This window comes from Calliphora vicina, chromosome 1, assembly GCF_958450345.1.
Source record: "Calliphora vicina chromosome 1, idCalVici1.1, whole genome shotgun sequence".
Lineage (NCBI taxonomy): Eukaryota > Metazoa > Arthropoda > Insecta > Diptera > Calliphoridae > Calliphora > Calliphora vicina.
This window is the reverse complement of record NC_088780.1, coordinates 62,853,554-62,870,018: the sequence shown is the minus strand read 5'-3', so window position 1 is coordinate 62,870,018 and position 16,465 is coordinate 62,853,554. Positions and strand designations below refer to the sequence as shown.

The window sequence follows — 16,465 nt, the reverse complement described above, 5'->3', positions numbered from 1 at the left end:
ATAATAATAATAATAATAATAATAATAATAATAATAATAATAATAATAATAATAATAATAATAATAATAATAATAATAATAATAATAATAATAATAATAATAATAATAATAATAATAATAATAATAATAATAATAATAATAATAATAATAATAATAATAATAATAATAATAATAATAATAATAATAATAATAATAATAATAATAATAATAATAATAATAATAATAATAATAATAATAATAATAATAATAATAATAATAATAATAATAATAATAATAATAATAATAATAATAATAATAATAATAATAATAATAATAATAATAATAATAATAATAATAATAATAATAATAATAATAATAATAATAATAATAATAATAATAATAATAATAATAATAATAATAATAATAATAATAATAATAATAATAATAATAATAATAATAATAATAATAATAATAATAATAATAATAATAATAATAATAATAATAATAATAATAATAATAATAATAATAATAATAATAATAATAATAATAATAATAATAATAATAATAATAATAATAATAATAATAATAATAATAATAATAATAATAATAATAATAATAATAATAATAATAATAATAATAATAATAATAATAATAATAATAATAATAATAATAATAATAATAATAATAATAATAATAATAATAATAATAATAATAATAATAATAATAATAATAATAATAATAATAATAATAATAATAATAATAATAATAATAATAATAATAATAATAATAATAATAATAATAATAATAATAATAATAATAATAATAATAATAATAATAATAATAATAATAATAATAATAATAATAATAATAATAATAATAATAATAATAATAATAATAATAATAATAATAATAATAATAATAATAATAATAATAATAATAATAATAATAATAATAATAATAATAATAATAATAATAATAATAATAATAATAATAATAATAATAATAATAATAATAATAATAATAATAATAATAATAATAATAATAATAATAATAATAATAATAATAATAATAATAATAATAATAATAATAATAATAATAATAATAATAATAATAATAATAATAATAATAATAATAATAATAATAATAATAATAATAATAATAATAATAATAATAATAATAATAATAATAATAATAATAATAATAATAATAATAATAATAATAATAATAATAATAATAATAATAATAATAATAATAATAATAATAATAATAATAATAATAATAATAATAATAATAATAATAATAATAATAATAATAATAATAATAATAATAATAATAATAATAATAATAATAATAATAATAATAATAATAATAATAATAATAATAATAATAATAATAATAATAATAATAATAATAATAATAATAATAATAATAATAATAATAATAATAATAATAATAATAATAATAATAATAATAATAATAATAATAATAATAATAATAATAATAATAATAATAATAATAATAATAATAATAATAATAATAATAATAATAATAATAATAATAATAATAATAATAATAATAATAATAATAATAATAATAATAATAATAATAATAATAATAATAATAATAATAATAATAATAATAATAATAATAATAATAATAATAATAATAATAATAATAATAATAATAATAATAATAATAATAATAATAATAATAATAATAATAATAATAATAATAATAATAATAATAATAATAATAATAATAATAATAATAATAATAATAATAATAATAATAATAATAATAATAATAATAATAATAATAATAATAATAATAATAATAATAATAATAATAATAATAATAATAATAATAATAATAATAATAATAATAATAATAATAATAATAATAATAATAATAATAATAATAATAATAATAATAATAATAATAATAATAATAATAATAATAATAATAATAATAATAATAATAATAATAATAATAATAATAATAATAATAATAATAATAATAATAATAATAATAATAATAATAATAATAATAATAATAATAATAATAATAATAATAATAATAATAATAATAATAATAATAATAATAATAATAATAATAATAATAATAATAATAATAATAATAATAATAATAATAATAATAATAATAATAATAATAATAATAATAATAATAATAATAATAATAATAATAATAATAATAATAATAATAATAATAATAATAATAATAATAATAATAATAATAATAATAATAATAATAATAATAATAATAATAATAATAATAATAATAATAATAATAATAATAATAATAATAATAATAATAATAATAATAATAATAATAATAATAATAATAATAATAATAATAATAATAATAATAATAATAATAATAATAATAATAATAATAATAATAATAATAATAATAATAATAATAATAATAATAATAATAATAATAATAATAATAATAATAATAATAATAATAATAATAATAATAATAATAATAATAATAATAATAATAATAATAATAATAATAATAATAATAATAATAATAATAATAATAATAATAATAATAATAATAATAATAATAATAATAATAATAATAATAATAATAATAATAATAATAATAATAATAATAATAATAATAATAATAATAATAATAATAATAATAATAATAATAATAATAATAATAATAATAATAATAATAATAATAATAATAATAATAATAATAATAATAATAATAATAATAATAATAATAATAATAATAATAATAATAATAATAATAATAATAATAATAATAATAATAATAATAATAATAATAATAATAATAATAATAATAATAATAATAATAATAATAATAATAATAATAATAATAATAATAATAATAATAATAATAATAATAATAATAATAATAATAATAATAATAATAATAATAATAATAATAATAATAATAATAATAATAATAATAATAATAATAATAATAATAATAATAATAATAATAATAATAATAATAATAATAATAATAATAATAATAATAATAATAATAATAATAATAATAATAATAATAATAATAATAATAATAATAATAATAATAATAATAATAATAATAATAATAATAATAATAATAATAATAATAATAATAATAATAATAATAATAATAATAATAATAATAATAATAATAATAATAATAATAATAATAATAATAATAATAATAATAATAATAATAATAATAATAATAATAATAATAATAATAATAATAATAATAATAATAATAATAATAATAATAATAATAATAATAATAATAATAATAATAATAATAATAATAATAATAATAATAATAATAATAATAATAATAATAATAATAATAATAATAATAATAATAATAATAATAATAATAATAATAATAATAATAATAATAATAATAATAATAATAATAATAATAATAATAATAATAATAATAATAATAATAATAATAATAATAATAATAATAATAATAATAATAATAATAATAATAATAATAATAATAATAATAATAATAATAATAATAATAATAATAATAATAATAATAATAATAATAATAATAATAATAATAATAATAATAATAATAATAATAATAATAATAATAATAATAATAATGATAATTTTTTTTTTTTTTTTGCGGGTCAAGATGGGAAAATGCGTTACGCATCTAACGAGATCGTCAAGCTCGTCGTATGCCGGACTCATTTGTTACCGGCTAAAAACCCACCTCGTGCCATCATCGGGGAATTTTACCACCTCGGAACCGTTTCCACATTACTTCGAGGTGGCCCCCTCTATGGTAATTAACCATTTCAATACATTGTACCCGCGTCCGGGCTCCGCTTTTCACGCCACTGCGTCTATGTCCACTTTCTTTTCATGGAGGACATGTTCTGCAAAACTCTTTACTGCATTCCAGCTACTTTCATCGTTTAACATCTTTTGTACGATGTTTGTGACTGCTATGGCACCTATCACTTCTTCGAGTCTTCTACGGCGCTCGGCCCAGTGGCGACAGATAAAAAAGGTGTGTTCGGCGTCGTCTAAAACTTCTTCCTCTTCGTAAATGCAGTATGGTGAACTGCATTTTCCCATACGGTAGAGGTACTTTCGGAAGTACCCATGACCGGATAACATCTGGGTCATGTAGTAATTTACTTCACCACTTCTCCTGTTTAGCCACGTGTTCAGATCAGTGATTAGTCGATACGTCCACCTGCCCTGTTCTCCATCTCTCCATCGGAGTTGCCACTTTTGTAGAATATCCTGCCGTATACTCGCTTCATTTTGCACTTGAGCCGTGTCTTGCTTGGCGTTTAAAATCATCTGGCGCTCTATTGCCTGAAGATCTATGGGTACCATTCCAGCTATTGTTAAGACAGCTTGTGTAGACACTGTACGGTATGCTGACGACACCCGTAGAGCTGCTGTTCTCTGCACAGAAAGTAGTTTTCTCGCTCTAGTCTGAGTCGTCACCGATGTTCGCCATGAGTCTACTTAGTTGTGTTGTTATTTTTGCTGCTTTTGATGTTGCATATTCAATTTGCTTTGTGTAGGTTAGCTTCGAGTCCAACCTAACACCAAGGTATTTGATCGATGGCTTCGTGGGGATGACAAGGTCGCCTACATGCATATCTATCTCGATTGGAATGTGTCTTCTGGTAAGTAGCAACAGTTCCGTTTTGTGCATGGCCAGTTGTAGGCCATGTGAATCCAGCCAGCTCTTAGTTCGGATCATAACTTGTCGCAATCTACTTTGGGCTTGCTCTGTGTTCCTCGCTTTGATGACCGCCGCTATGTCGTCCGCGTATCCCACGAGGAAGGTGTCTTCTGGCATCTCTATTTTCAGAATCTCATCATAGGTTGCGTTCCAGAGGTCTGGCCCCAGAATGGATCCTTGCGCGGCCCCTGAGGTAACTTGCACTGTTCTCATGCCTTGATTGGTGTCATAAGTCAGCACTCGATTCTTTAGGTAATCCTTTATAGTTTTCACCAAATATTTCGGGATTTTAAAAAATTGTCTCCAGAGCCTGTACTACATCCATCCACCTTAAACTGTTGAAGGCGTTTTTGATGTCCAGAGTCGCCAATAGTATGACTGGTCGCGAGAAATGATTTCCGTGTTGGGCGGCCTCAGCGGCGCATATCACATCCTTTAGAGCTCATATTGTGGATTTTCCAGGTCGGAATCCATATTGCCTTCTCGAAAGACCTCCAGCAGCTTTGATGGCTTCGTCAAGCCTAGGTTTGATGAGTCGCTCAAGCAGTTTGCCTGCAGTATCCAACATACACATACACATGGTGAACAGGGGTATATCAATACTAGATTCTGTTTCCGTGCCGTCCATTCTAATGTCATGCTTTGGGAATAAAGTGTTCACGATGTTTTGCATTGTGACCTCATCCATATTTTCCACTGCATTCCTCATTCCCAGTTTCTTCATCACGATTTTATATCCGAGACCCCATGGATTCTTGTTAATATCGGTTCTCAGCTCCTCCCATTTATCTTTCTTACTTTTGTGTATGCAGTTATGCAGCTGTTTTTTGGCATCTTTATATGCATTTTGTTCCAATTCTGCGTCACCTCTGCGTCTGGCTCTGGTGTACCTTCTTCTCGATTTGATGCAGTTTCGTCTAGATTCTTCGATCGAGGCGTTCCACCAGTATACTGGTTTCCATTTAGGGGCCTTATTTCTTTTGGGCATTGCCTTATTGCAACATCTCGCAATTGCAGACATGGTGTGTTTCACTGCAGATCTTGCGTCCATTTCATTTGTGTGTTCTCCAGCGTGTATGTCGATCTCGTGAAGGAGTATCGCCGTGTCAAGCTTGTTGACGTGCCATCTTTGGGTGGTCCCTCCAGGCTTCCTTGCTGGAGTGTCTTCGTTAGCTCTTAGGCAGAACGATATATACTGATGATCGCTGGCTGTGTATATTTCTAGTACTCTCCATTCTTTAACTTTGTGGGCCATTCTCTCGGAGACAAAGGTTACATCTGGAATAGTGCCTTCACATCCAGGACGCCTGAAAGTTGCAGCAGTACCAATGTTAGCAGTCGCCAGTCCAGCTCTTGCAATCATATGCAATATCCTTCTACCCCTCGAATCAGTAGTCTTCATTCCCCATTCGATTGCGCGGGAGTTAAAATCGCCTGCTACTATAAGATCACCACCTTTAAATCTTACAAAGTCTTCGATCCTGTCGAGTTTCCCTTGGAAGGAGGCAATACTATCACTTGGAGTTAGATAGCAGCTTACTAACGTGAGGTTTCCAATCTGTAGCCAGACAAAACCATTTCTCTTTCCGCTGTTTTCTATATGTGCCTGTCCGGGACAGGGGATCCATATTGCGGCGGTTTCTGAATCATCTTCAAGCCATAGCCCATTTCTCATTTTTGTGTACTGTTCACTAATAATAATCATGTCTGCCTCGTGCTCCTTTGCGATCTGTGGTAGGAGAGCGTGTGCCACTTTTCCTCTATGCATGTTGGCTTGCAAAAACCTCATTTCAAGCTATTTTAGGGGGTTTACAGCTTCGGGATCCAGGCATGTGGTCTGTTGGTCTGCCCTCGCTCTGTGAGCAGATGCAGCATTTCGGGGGGTTTCTGCATTCTTTCATCTTGTGGCCCTTCTGTCCACATCTTATGCACAGTCCCATGCTCTTCCTATCGGGTCCTTTACAGTCCCATTGCGTATGTCCCGATTCGAAGCATTTGTAGCAGCGCTTCACCTCCTCCATGTACCGTATGCGGCAGTATGTCCATCCTATCAGTATTCTTCGTTTCTCGAGCAATGTGTTTGCGTCAGCTGTTGGCAGAGATACAAAAGCTCTCTTCTGTTCCCTGCTATTTGTAGCCGTCAGACGTATATTTGTGTCCTCCTCCGTTATATTGGCCACATTTTGTATGGCCTTGAGCACTTCTTCCTCTGTTGTCAGGGAGTCATGATCCTGAATTTCTATTGTGGCCTTGGATTTCATGTCCTGTACCGTAGCCTCCTCTTTTAATGTACTCATGATAGCCTCACGGAACTCATCCTTTCTTCCGCCTTGACCCATTACCAGGAGTATAGAGCCAGATTTTGTCTTCCGAACGGATTGGATTGCCACTTCTGTTTCTTCCGGGTTCACTTTCGTTTTGAGATTTTTCAGGACATCCGCGTAGCTGTGACCATCTCGAGGTTTTATAACAACAGCATCGGGTCGTTTCTTAGGTTTCTTGGGGCGTGGATTTCTTCGATCTTTTTTGCCTCTTCTTGTTTCTGGTGCATCCTCGGTTTGAGTTTCTGTAGGTGCTACTGCTGTAGAGTTTCCGCTAGTTTTCTTCTTCTGTTTTTTCATTGGGTTAGTTTCCGCTGGACTAAGTGCGCTTCTTTTGTTGCGAGGTATTGTTGGAGTATCTTGGCAGATCTGCAGCGCCTTGTGAGGTTTAATCACTTCCCTTTCCTCCTCTGCTGTTTTCCAGTTTCTTCGGTAGTCGGCGATTATGTCCAGTAGTTCGTCCAACTCTAAAACACCATTTTGAACATCTCTGTTGATGTTTCTTTGTCTGGCCATGGCCGCTTTCATCTTTCCGAGAATGCTTCGGCACTTCGTCAGGGATTCTTCCTCTGAAAGTCTCATTTTGATAATGAATTCTTGCCTAGGTGAGTTGTAGGTTGAATAAGCTTTCTCTGCAAGGGGATCGACAGTGTTGAAATCCACTTCGGATGTCTTCTCGTGCGTGGTGCATGGGGTCTGCTCTATGCAGATATATACATTTCTTTCTTCTTCTGTTGGCTCATTTGCAATCACTGTCGACGTTCTTTGACCTCCCTTAAGTGGTGATCTCGGTGTCTTTCCGTTAGAGTGGAAAGGGTTTTCTCTTTCATTGTTGATTTGTTGATTCATGTTCATGCTATTTGGTCACCGCTCGTAGCCGTTATCTCCCTCTGCATTTGTGTAGTTGTCCTCATTGATCCCGAGGGTCCCTTTGAAAAACAGTGAGGTTCTCGCGAGGGTTGACGCCAATCCTTATGAGAGTTAGCGTTCAGAGCCAGATCGGACACAAAATTAGGAGTCATCTCAACTAATAACTTCACAGCCAACTTAATGACTGCAGACTTCGAGCGTTCCACGAGCCCTGCCAGGGTTTTAACGGAACGGAGGTAGCTCCAGCATTTACCCGTGAGCCATTTCAGCACGGTGTCACCCGAGCTTACTGAGGTCACGGAATACGGGAGCTCCCAGCCCATGTGCGTCACTTCCCATCAGAATGTCCATCGGTAGTCCATATTCTTATCCGGTCCGTCATCCTGCTAGTTTTGGTCACCCCCAGGTATTTTATTTCCCCGGTGCCCTTCGCGCTTCGAAAGAGGCACGATGAGCGTCCCCAATTCGCCAAATGGGAGGGTCCCGACAATAAATAAAAAAACTCCTCCATACGAATTACTCTCATAAAAACAAATAATACATAAATATGCTGCAATAGATCTTAAGTTCATATAATTATTTACATTATGGCCATCTCAAAAAATCTTAAAATTTTTAATTTACTTATGCTTAAGAATTAGTTTTATTTAAAGGAAATTAACCGCAGTTTTTAAAAGGTAAAAACGTAATAATTGGTGTCAGAAGTGGGATTGCAAAATAATAAACATGAAGTTTGAGGAACTAAAAGTTGAACAACTCAAGAAAGAATTATATAAATTGGAGTGGCCAACAGCACGTAACAAAGCAGATTTAGACCCCTTTCACACTAGGCAATTTAGTTGCACAAATCTCTTGTGTTTGTAGATGCCAGAGTAATGTCGGGTTAAGGAGAAGAACATTTTGCATACTGTTTTGTTGTTGGGCAAGAGACTTGCGCAACTAAATTGCCTAGTGTGAAAGGGGTCTTACTAAAGATGATAGATGAATTCAAGCGGCTTGATATTGATATCGGAACTTACAAATTTGAGTATAAAGAAGATATGGAAGTCTATACCCGTGCAAAAACAAGCAGCATGGATTTTAGCACAATTTTTTGCTGCTATGACGGAAAAATTTAAAAAAGTTCATGAAACTTCTAGAGCCAACAACGAGAACCGATATTGCAGGAAAATTTTAGAGAAGTTCATTCTAGAGACATCTAAAGACAACAACGAGAAACTTTTTGCTGAAGTTAAAGAAGTAAAGGATGAATTTCATTAAATTTCTGGAGTCACAAACTAGAAACTTAAGGAAATTTCGGAAGTTATAAAGAGCAGAGTTAATAATCTTGAAACGCAAGTCAGCAACTTTCCGACCTAGAGAATGGCATAGAAATCCAGTCGTCGATGAAGTCGATAAAAAACAGCATGATCTAGAAATAAAGGTAAATAATCTCCAATGCCAAGATGGACCGGTGCGAATTATTTAGAAACTTCTAGTAGAACAAAGGTCCCTACTTTTGATGACACCACACCATTTGATTGTTCGCACGTAGTGAACTACCACGTAACCAACCAACCAGAGGCATTTGTGAATGGCATTCGTGATCCGGTTTGTGCCACACGGAAGAGGCACAAACCGAATGGTTTTGCAGAAACCATCTCGCGCTGGAACAAGAAACAGCTAAGATTATTTCAAAGTCACAAATATGTAATGTGCGGAAAATCGTATCCAGTTTGATACAGTTGCCAAGAGAAACTTATAGAACTATAGTATTGTTTTTGGCATTGAAAGGAAATGCAGCAATATATCTTGAAAGAGTCATACATAAGAATGAGACGCTACAAGACTTTGCGATTACAATCGAAAGTTTGATGCAGTTTACTTATTCAGGTGAAATCTTCCTTTCTTAGATCAATTCAAGATGGAGGCATTTGTGAATGGCATTCATGATCCTTAGTAAAGTAAGCAATTGAACCAATTTGACCCCTTTCACACTAGGCAATTTAGTTGCACAAGTCTCTTGCCCAACAACAAAACAGCCTGTAAAATTTTCTTCTCCTTAACCCGACATTACCTCTGGCATCTACAAACACAAGAGACTTGTAAGTCTATGCACCGCCTGCAACTGTCCAATGTGAATTTAATGTGTAATTAGTCACAGCATTACTTTGGATATGGGACAAAAAGTCATGAATTGTTGAAATACCCCTTGACGGTTGCAGTCGGTGGTTAGTTTTATTATAAGCGCTGTTTGAGTTAATATCAACTGCATTCTTGTACGTTATAAAGTGTAATTTAAATGTGTGTATTATTGTGAATTATAAACGTGTATTTATATAAAAACACATAGTGACTATTTAAACAGTTGTTGTTGTGTAAATTCTAATAAATAAAGAGTTGTTATAATTTTATACTACTATACTGCTTTTATTTGTACTGGTTGTTTCAAGAAACATGATAAGTCTAAATGCAAGTATTTAAAACATTGTTAACCAAACTCTCACAACAATAGATTTGTTTCGTATTCTAGTGTTACGATGTGTGTACATTGAACCAAATTTCTTATGAAAATATCCTTCACTGACAACACATGTAAATTAACTCATGTTCGTTTTTATACCCTTCACCTTCGTGAGAAGGGTATTTAATATATATAAGTTTGTCATTCCGTTTGTAATTTCCACAATATAATTTTCCGACCCTATAAAGTATATATATTCTGGATCCTTATAGATAGCGGAGTCGATTAAGCCATGTCCGTCTGTCTGTCTGCAACAAAACGTATGTTTGGATGTGTGATGATTTCATTGCTTTGTGTATTTTGATTTTTTTGTGTTTTGTTTGGCTTTGTTGTTGTTTTTTATACAACTGCTGGAGGCCAATGATTTAAAAGCTCAATGTTTTGCTTGTAAGAAGATTGGACGTACATATGTATATCATCGGTATGTAGATCTAAATACAATAACAACAAGTAAGAGAGCTATGCCGAATCTTAAATACCCTTCACCTAATTATACTTAAAAATATTTTTTTTTTAATATTTTAAGGTAAACTAAATTTTCCATTTTTTAAAAGGTCGACTTTTCGAACTTTCGACCTATTAGTTAATCGACTTTTTTCGACTTTTCGACTATTTTCGACTTTCCGACTATTTTCGACTTTTTTCAACTTTTTACCATTTCTTGTAAAAAATACATGGTTTCAACATTTATTGATGCCCCTTTTGTAATGTTTAGCAATAAAAATGAAATTTATCAAGGCGATAATAGTTAGAATAATGTTGTAAGAATTTTGTGTAGAAAAAAGCTTTATTTTATAAACATTTATTTATTATTTACATATATTAGCATACACTACAAAAAATGCAAGTGCAATATTTTTTTTAAACAATCTAAAAAGTCGACTTTTATCGACTATTAGACTTTTATAGACTATTTTCGACTATTCGACTTTTGAGATATCATAATCGATTGTTCGACTTTTTTCCGACCAAAAAGTCGATTTCGACTTTTCGACATTTTTCAGGAAATAGTTCGAATTATCGAACAATCGACTTATAGAACCCTAATTAACACTAGCTTAAGCTAGTTCCAATTAGGGATGCCAAACGATACTGGGTTTTACAAATCCCGGGATTAGGGATTTTAGAAACGTAAATCCCGGGATTTTTCGGGATTTCGGGATCAAATTCAACAATAAAAACTATTTATTTCGTTAATATGAATAAGAAAAAATATAACAAAGCAAAAACTAATGCATTGAATTAAAATAAATTTAGCCGTGATAAATCCATAACAAAATTGAAAATTTTAAAACTTTTGTATTGAGTACATATGCCATGTTCATAGCAAGAGGATTTTTAGGAAAGCGTACATTGCCTTTACTATGAGACCAATCGTGTAAAAATTGGTAATGAAGTTTAAAAGTTATTTGCAATTGAAACTGCACAATTTTTGTCGAAAATGTTAAAAATTGATATTAAAAATAAAAAGTATTGTTTTATTATATTACAAAAAATGTCGGCCTGTCTGTTAAAAACACGATAGGGCACAAACGAAAGAAGCCAGCTGGCTAAAATTATCCACAAATATAAGGTTTGTTTGGTATTGAAAATGGTCCATGATTTCCCCTAGCCCCATACAATTGTCTACCGGAATACTGTTTGAGCAGTCATAAATATGTTGAATATGCGCCAATCCTTAAAAAATTGTGCACAAAATAAGTTCTAAGTACTCCGAAATTATACTGTAAAGTATTGCGGAAATCGGGCTACATTTGTCCCTAGTCCAAATTTGCTTATAATAATTAATATCGTGATGAAATTGGTCATAAACAAGTTGTATATGAAAATAAACCCTTCTACCAACTTTTGTGAGGTCCAGTCCATAAATAATTTGTATATAATGATATTAACATAAATTTCGATATAAGTCATTCATTCATAAATGCTAATCAAGTCTCCATTGATGGTGGGTATACAAGATTCGGCGAGATTAGAATTATAAGTATGCTGAAATTTAGCTTTCTAGGTATTTTAGAAGCTTGAAAAATCTTCCTGAAAATATCAAAAATCTTGTAATATTCCGGGATTCGTTAATCCCAAAAAATCCCGGGATTCGGGAAATCCCGATCGGGATTGCCATCCCTAGTTCCAATGCGCATTTAACTGGTTGCTTAAGGTATGGCAAATATTTGCTCAAAAAAGCGTAACCATTTTTTTTAGCACAAATTTGTTTGACGTGTTTACGCTTACAATTGTTTTGATTAAGCCATGTCCGTCTGTCTGTCTGCAACAAAACGTATGTTTGGATGTGTGATGATTTCATTGCTTTGTGTATTTTGATTTTTTTGTGTTTTGTTTGGCTTTGTTGTTGTTTTTTATACAACTGCTGGAGGCCAATGATTTAAAAGCTCAATGTTTTGCTTGTAAGAAGATTGGACGTACATATGTATATCATCGGTATGTAGATCTAAATACAATAACAACAAGTAAGAGAGCATTTGTCCCTAGTCCAAATTTGCTTATAATAATTAATATCGTGATGAAATTGGTCATAAACAAGTTGTATATGAAAATAAACCCTTCTACCAACTTTTGTGAGGTCCAGTCCATAAATAATTTGTATATAATGATATTAACATAAATTTCGATATAAGTCATTCATTCATAAATGCTAATCAAGTCTCCATTGATGGTGGGTATACAAGATTCGGCGAGATTAGAATTATAAGTATGCTGAAATTTAGCTTTCTAGGTATTTTAGAAGCTTGAAAAATCTTCCTGAAAATATCAAAAATCTTGTAATATTCCGGGATTCGTTAATCCCGAAAAATCCCGGGATTCTTTTTCACAAATCCCGGGATTCGGGAAATCCCGATCGGGATTGCCATCCCTAGTTCCAATGCGCATTTAACTGGTTGCTTAAGGTATGGCAAATATTTGCTCAAAAAAGCGTAACCATTTTTTTTAGCACAAATTTGTTTGACGTGTTTACGCTTACAATTGTTTTGTGAGATCAAACAGCATCAAATAAAATAAAACTAAATTTTTTGTTGTGAAAGTAAAATAAATTTTTGAAATAAATAAAAGAATTCAAATATATTTTATTCAAATACATATATGGGGCATTTCACGTCAAGTGAACCAACTTTTGAAATCGATGTCTTCCGATCGCACCAATGTTAGTTCTATTGGATAGTAATTCGGACACCATTTTTCAACAAGATCGGTCAAGAACTCTCTGAGTTATAGGAAGTCAAAATTTGACATTTTGGCCAAACAGGTGTTTTTTTTTATCCATATAACTTATTACCTATTGTTCTTAAAGGGGGGTCAGACGGCATGTATTGCTTGTGTTTTGTGCCATGTATTGGGACATTTTTCCACATGTAAACATATACATACCGTGTGATCCATATGAAACTTTGTGTATGTAAAATACATGTGTATTACTCGTGACATTTTTGGCAATTAGAGCATGTTCTATTTTCGTGTGTATAACAGTGTTGTATTTTGAAATACAACACTGTGAGAGTGCAAAATAAAAAAAACAAAACAAGAAAGAGTAAAGAAAAATCATAACAAAATAAGTTTCATTGCATTAAATATATTTATTGTTATTTAAAAATGTTTTAAATAAATATATTGTTAAAAACAACAAACATATAAACTAATAGAGGTTATGTCACATGCAACGTTTGAACGTGGAAATTATGAATCGTATGTATAACGTGAATTATGACATACACATGGAATTCCATATGTATCGAATACATGTCCCAATACACAAGCAATACATGCCGTCTGACCCCCCTATTAGCAAAATGTGTCCCAAATAGTTTAGATAGCTATTTATGCAATCTTTCGAAAAAAAATTAAAAAAATTTAATAAAATATTTTTGATTTTTTTTTTTTTAAATCAAAAATATTTTTGACTTTTTTTTTCAAAATGGGCCCTTTTTATTTTTTTTTTTATTTTTTTAAGAAAGCTTAGGTCTTTTCCTAAGCGACCTATATGGTCGCTTAGTGGGATGCGAGTGGGATATCTATCAAAAAAAATATTTTGTAACTCAAGATTTAAAATTTTTGAATTTTTTTGCAAAATCAAAAACTTTGTTGACTTTTTTTAAAAAAATGGACCCATTTTTTAATTTTTTTTTTTTTGCTCAGAAGAAAGCTTATGTGTTTTCCTTTAACACCCTTTTTGTCGCTTAGTGGGATGCGAGTGGGATATCTATAAAAAAAATGTTTTGTAACTCAAGACATACAATTTTTTACTTTTTTTTGAAAAATCAAAAACCTTTTTGACATTTTTTTTTCCAAAATGGACTCTTTTTTTATTAATTTTTTTTCTCAAAAGAAAGCTTAGGTCTTTTCCTTTAAAACCATTTTGGTCACTTAGTGGGATGCGAGTGGGATATCTATCAAAATAAATGTTTTGTAACTCAAGACAAAGGTTTTTAAATTTGCACTATTTTAATTTTTTTCATATTAAACCTTAAAAATTAAACTTACGCAGAGAAACTAGACACATTAGCCTTTCCGATGGTATTTAACATACCCAACTAAAATTTCATAGCCTCGATACTGTAATACCCATAATATGTTAACCTCAGGAATAAAAATCACTTTTTTTCTATGGAATTGTTGAATAATTTAATTTTGTTATTTATTTGTAATAATAATTAATTTAATATATAATAATAATAATAAAAAGATGAATAATTTAGTAAAATTTAATCTTAATCACAATAGATCAATTTATATAATAACTATTTTTACACTTAATTTATGAAGTTTTTAAATTTTCAAATATCCATACTTTTATTTGTCACCTTTATTAGCTGCTTTTTTTGTCAATCCTTTCTTGGCGTTATTAGATTCAGCTACTGATTTCGCTGCTGGCTTCTTTTTTGGCTTTGGAAAGAAATCGCATTGAGTAGATGCAGAAAACTTTTTTAATTTGAGTCTTCCATCGACAAGATTGTTACCGCAGCATCGAATCTGCTCTTTAGTGTTTTCAATGTTTCCTCATGATCCTCTTTGCTACTAAAAACTATTTTAGTTTCTTTACAATAATTCTTTGCCCAATGGAATAAAGCAGTCGCATCTAAGATGCGATCTTGATGAGAGCACTGGAGGCTATACTTCGCTGCATTTCTTTTGAGGTTTGCTCCAATACCATCACATGCTCCTTTACCATGAGCAGTAGGATGAAAATGCCACTCAGCTGGCATTCCAAAATCTTTTTCATGATCTGTAAGATTTGCGAAGCTACTTTTGTTTTTAAAATGTTGACGAGCTCCGTCCGAAAAGTAGTATACCTTTTCTACTGTAAATTTTGATTTTAGATAATTTAGTATTATCTTCTGGTACTCATAAACTGCAACGGTGTCATGTTTTAAATCGTCGGATATGATTGCCATACTTTTGTGTTCCAGGTTTTCTTCTTTCATGTAGTAAATAACTACTGTGAATATAGTTGCTTGGTCGTTATTGAAGTGGAATGCTTGTATGGAATCCTGAAGAACATATTTATAGTTCTCTGCGAAATCAAATGAAATAATGAATTCACCAGACTTCAAATGTGTTTTCAAGTCCTTGAAGAATGACCACTGCTCTTTGACTAAAAAGTCATGGGTTCTCAAATTTAGCAATCCTCTACACAGTTCTTCCACAAAATCATCCACATTTAAAATTATGGTTTTCAGTGTGCATCTTTCAGTCTGAAGCCAAGATTCAAATTTTAACTCCTCAATACATTCTCGATCAAAAGAGTTGATTAAATTTTCTTTGATGGATGTGGTTTCCGGGCAATTCGAACATTCACCTAAGTGGCAAGAAGTTGTAGAATTAGTGCACATAGTCAATTTAAGGCAATCGCGGTAATGGTGTAAATCTTCTGATGAATCATCTTTTAAGTAATTTAAGTTGATTTCCTTCAACATCAATTTAACATTTTCATGGTAAATACAAACACATACTGTGTGAGTTCCGCTGCTTCCTGCCAAAACGCAATGTTTTGGCCTCAGTTGTGTAAATTTTGTGAATCCAATTTTGACATCCT

The 16,465-nt window shown here is 28.9% G+C and overlaps 3 protein-coding genes across 3 annotated transcripts; 1 reads left to right on the top strand and 2 right to left on the bottom strand.

Annotated features, from left to right (window-relative positions):
- Nucleotides 1-1,130: 1,130 nt before the first annotated feature.
- On the top strand, nt 1,131-1,967 carry LOC135949416 (probable serine/threonine-protein kinase clkA; the record flags this gene model as incomplete). The annotated part of the gene is made up of 1 exon (XM_065498966.1): nt 1,131-1,967. A coding segment is annotated over one exon (837 nt), but the record flags the coding sequence as incomplete, so codon positions are not given.
- A 3,200-nt stretch (nt 1,968-5,167) lies between these two features.
- LOC135949083 (uncharacterized) lies at nt 5,168-6,493 on the bottom strand. The gene has a single exon (XM_065498546.1). It carries the CDS (start codon nt 6,491-6,493, stop codon nt 5,168-5,170), a length of 1,326 nt encoding a protein of 441 aa, XP_065354618.1.
- Nucleotides 6,494-6,515: 22 nt separating this feature from the next.
- Nucleotides 6,516-7,628, bottom strand: LOC135949073 (uncharacterized). The gene has a single exon (XM_065498535.1). The coding sequence runs from the start codon at nt 7,626-7,628 to the stop codon at nt 6,516-6,518; it is 1,113 nt and encodes a 370-aa protein (XP_065354607.1).
- Between the last annotated feature and the right edge of the window lie 8,837 nt (nt 7,629-16,465).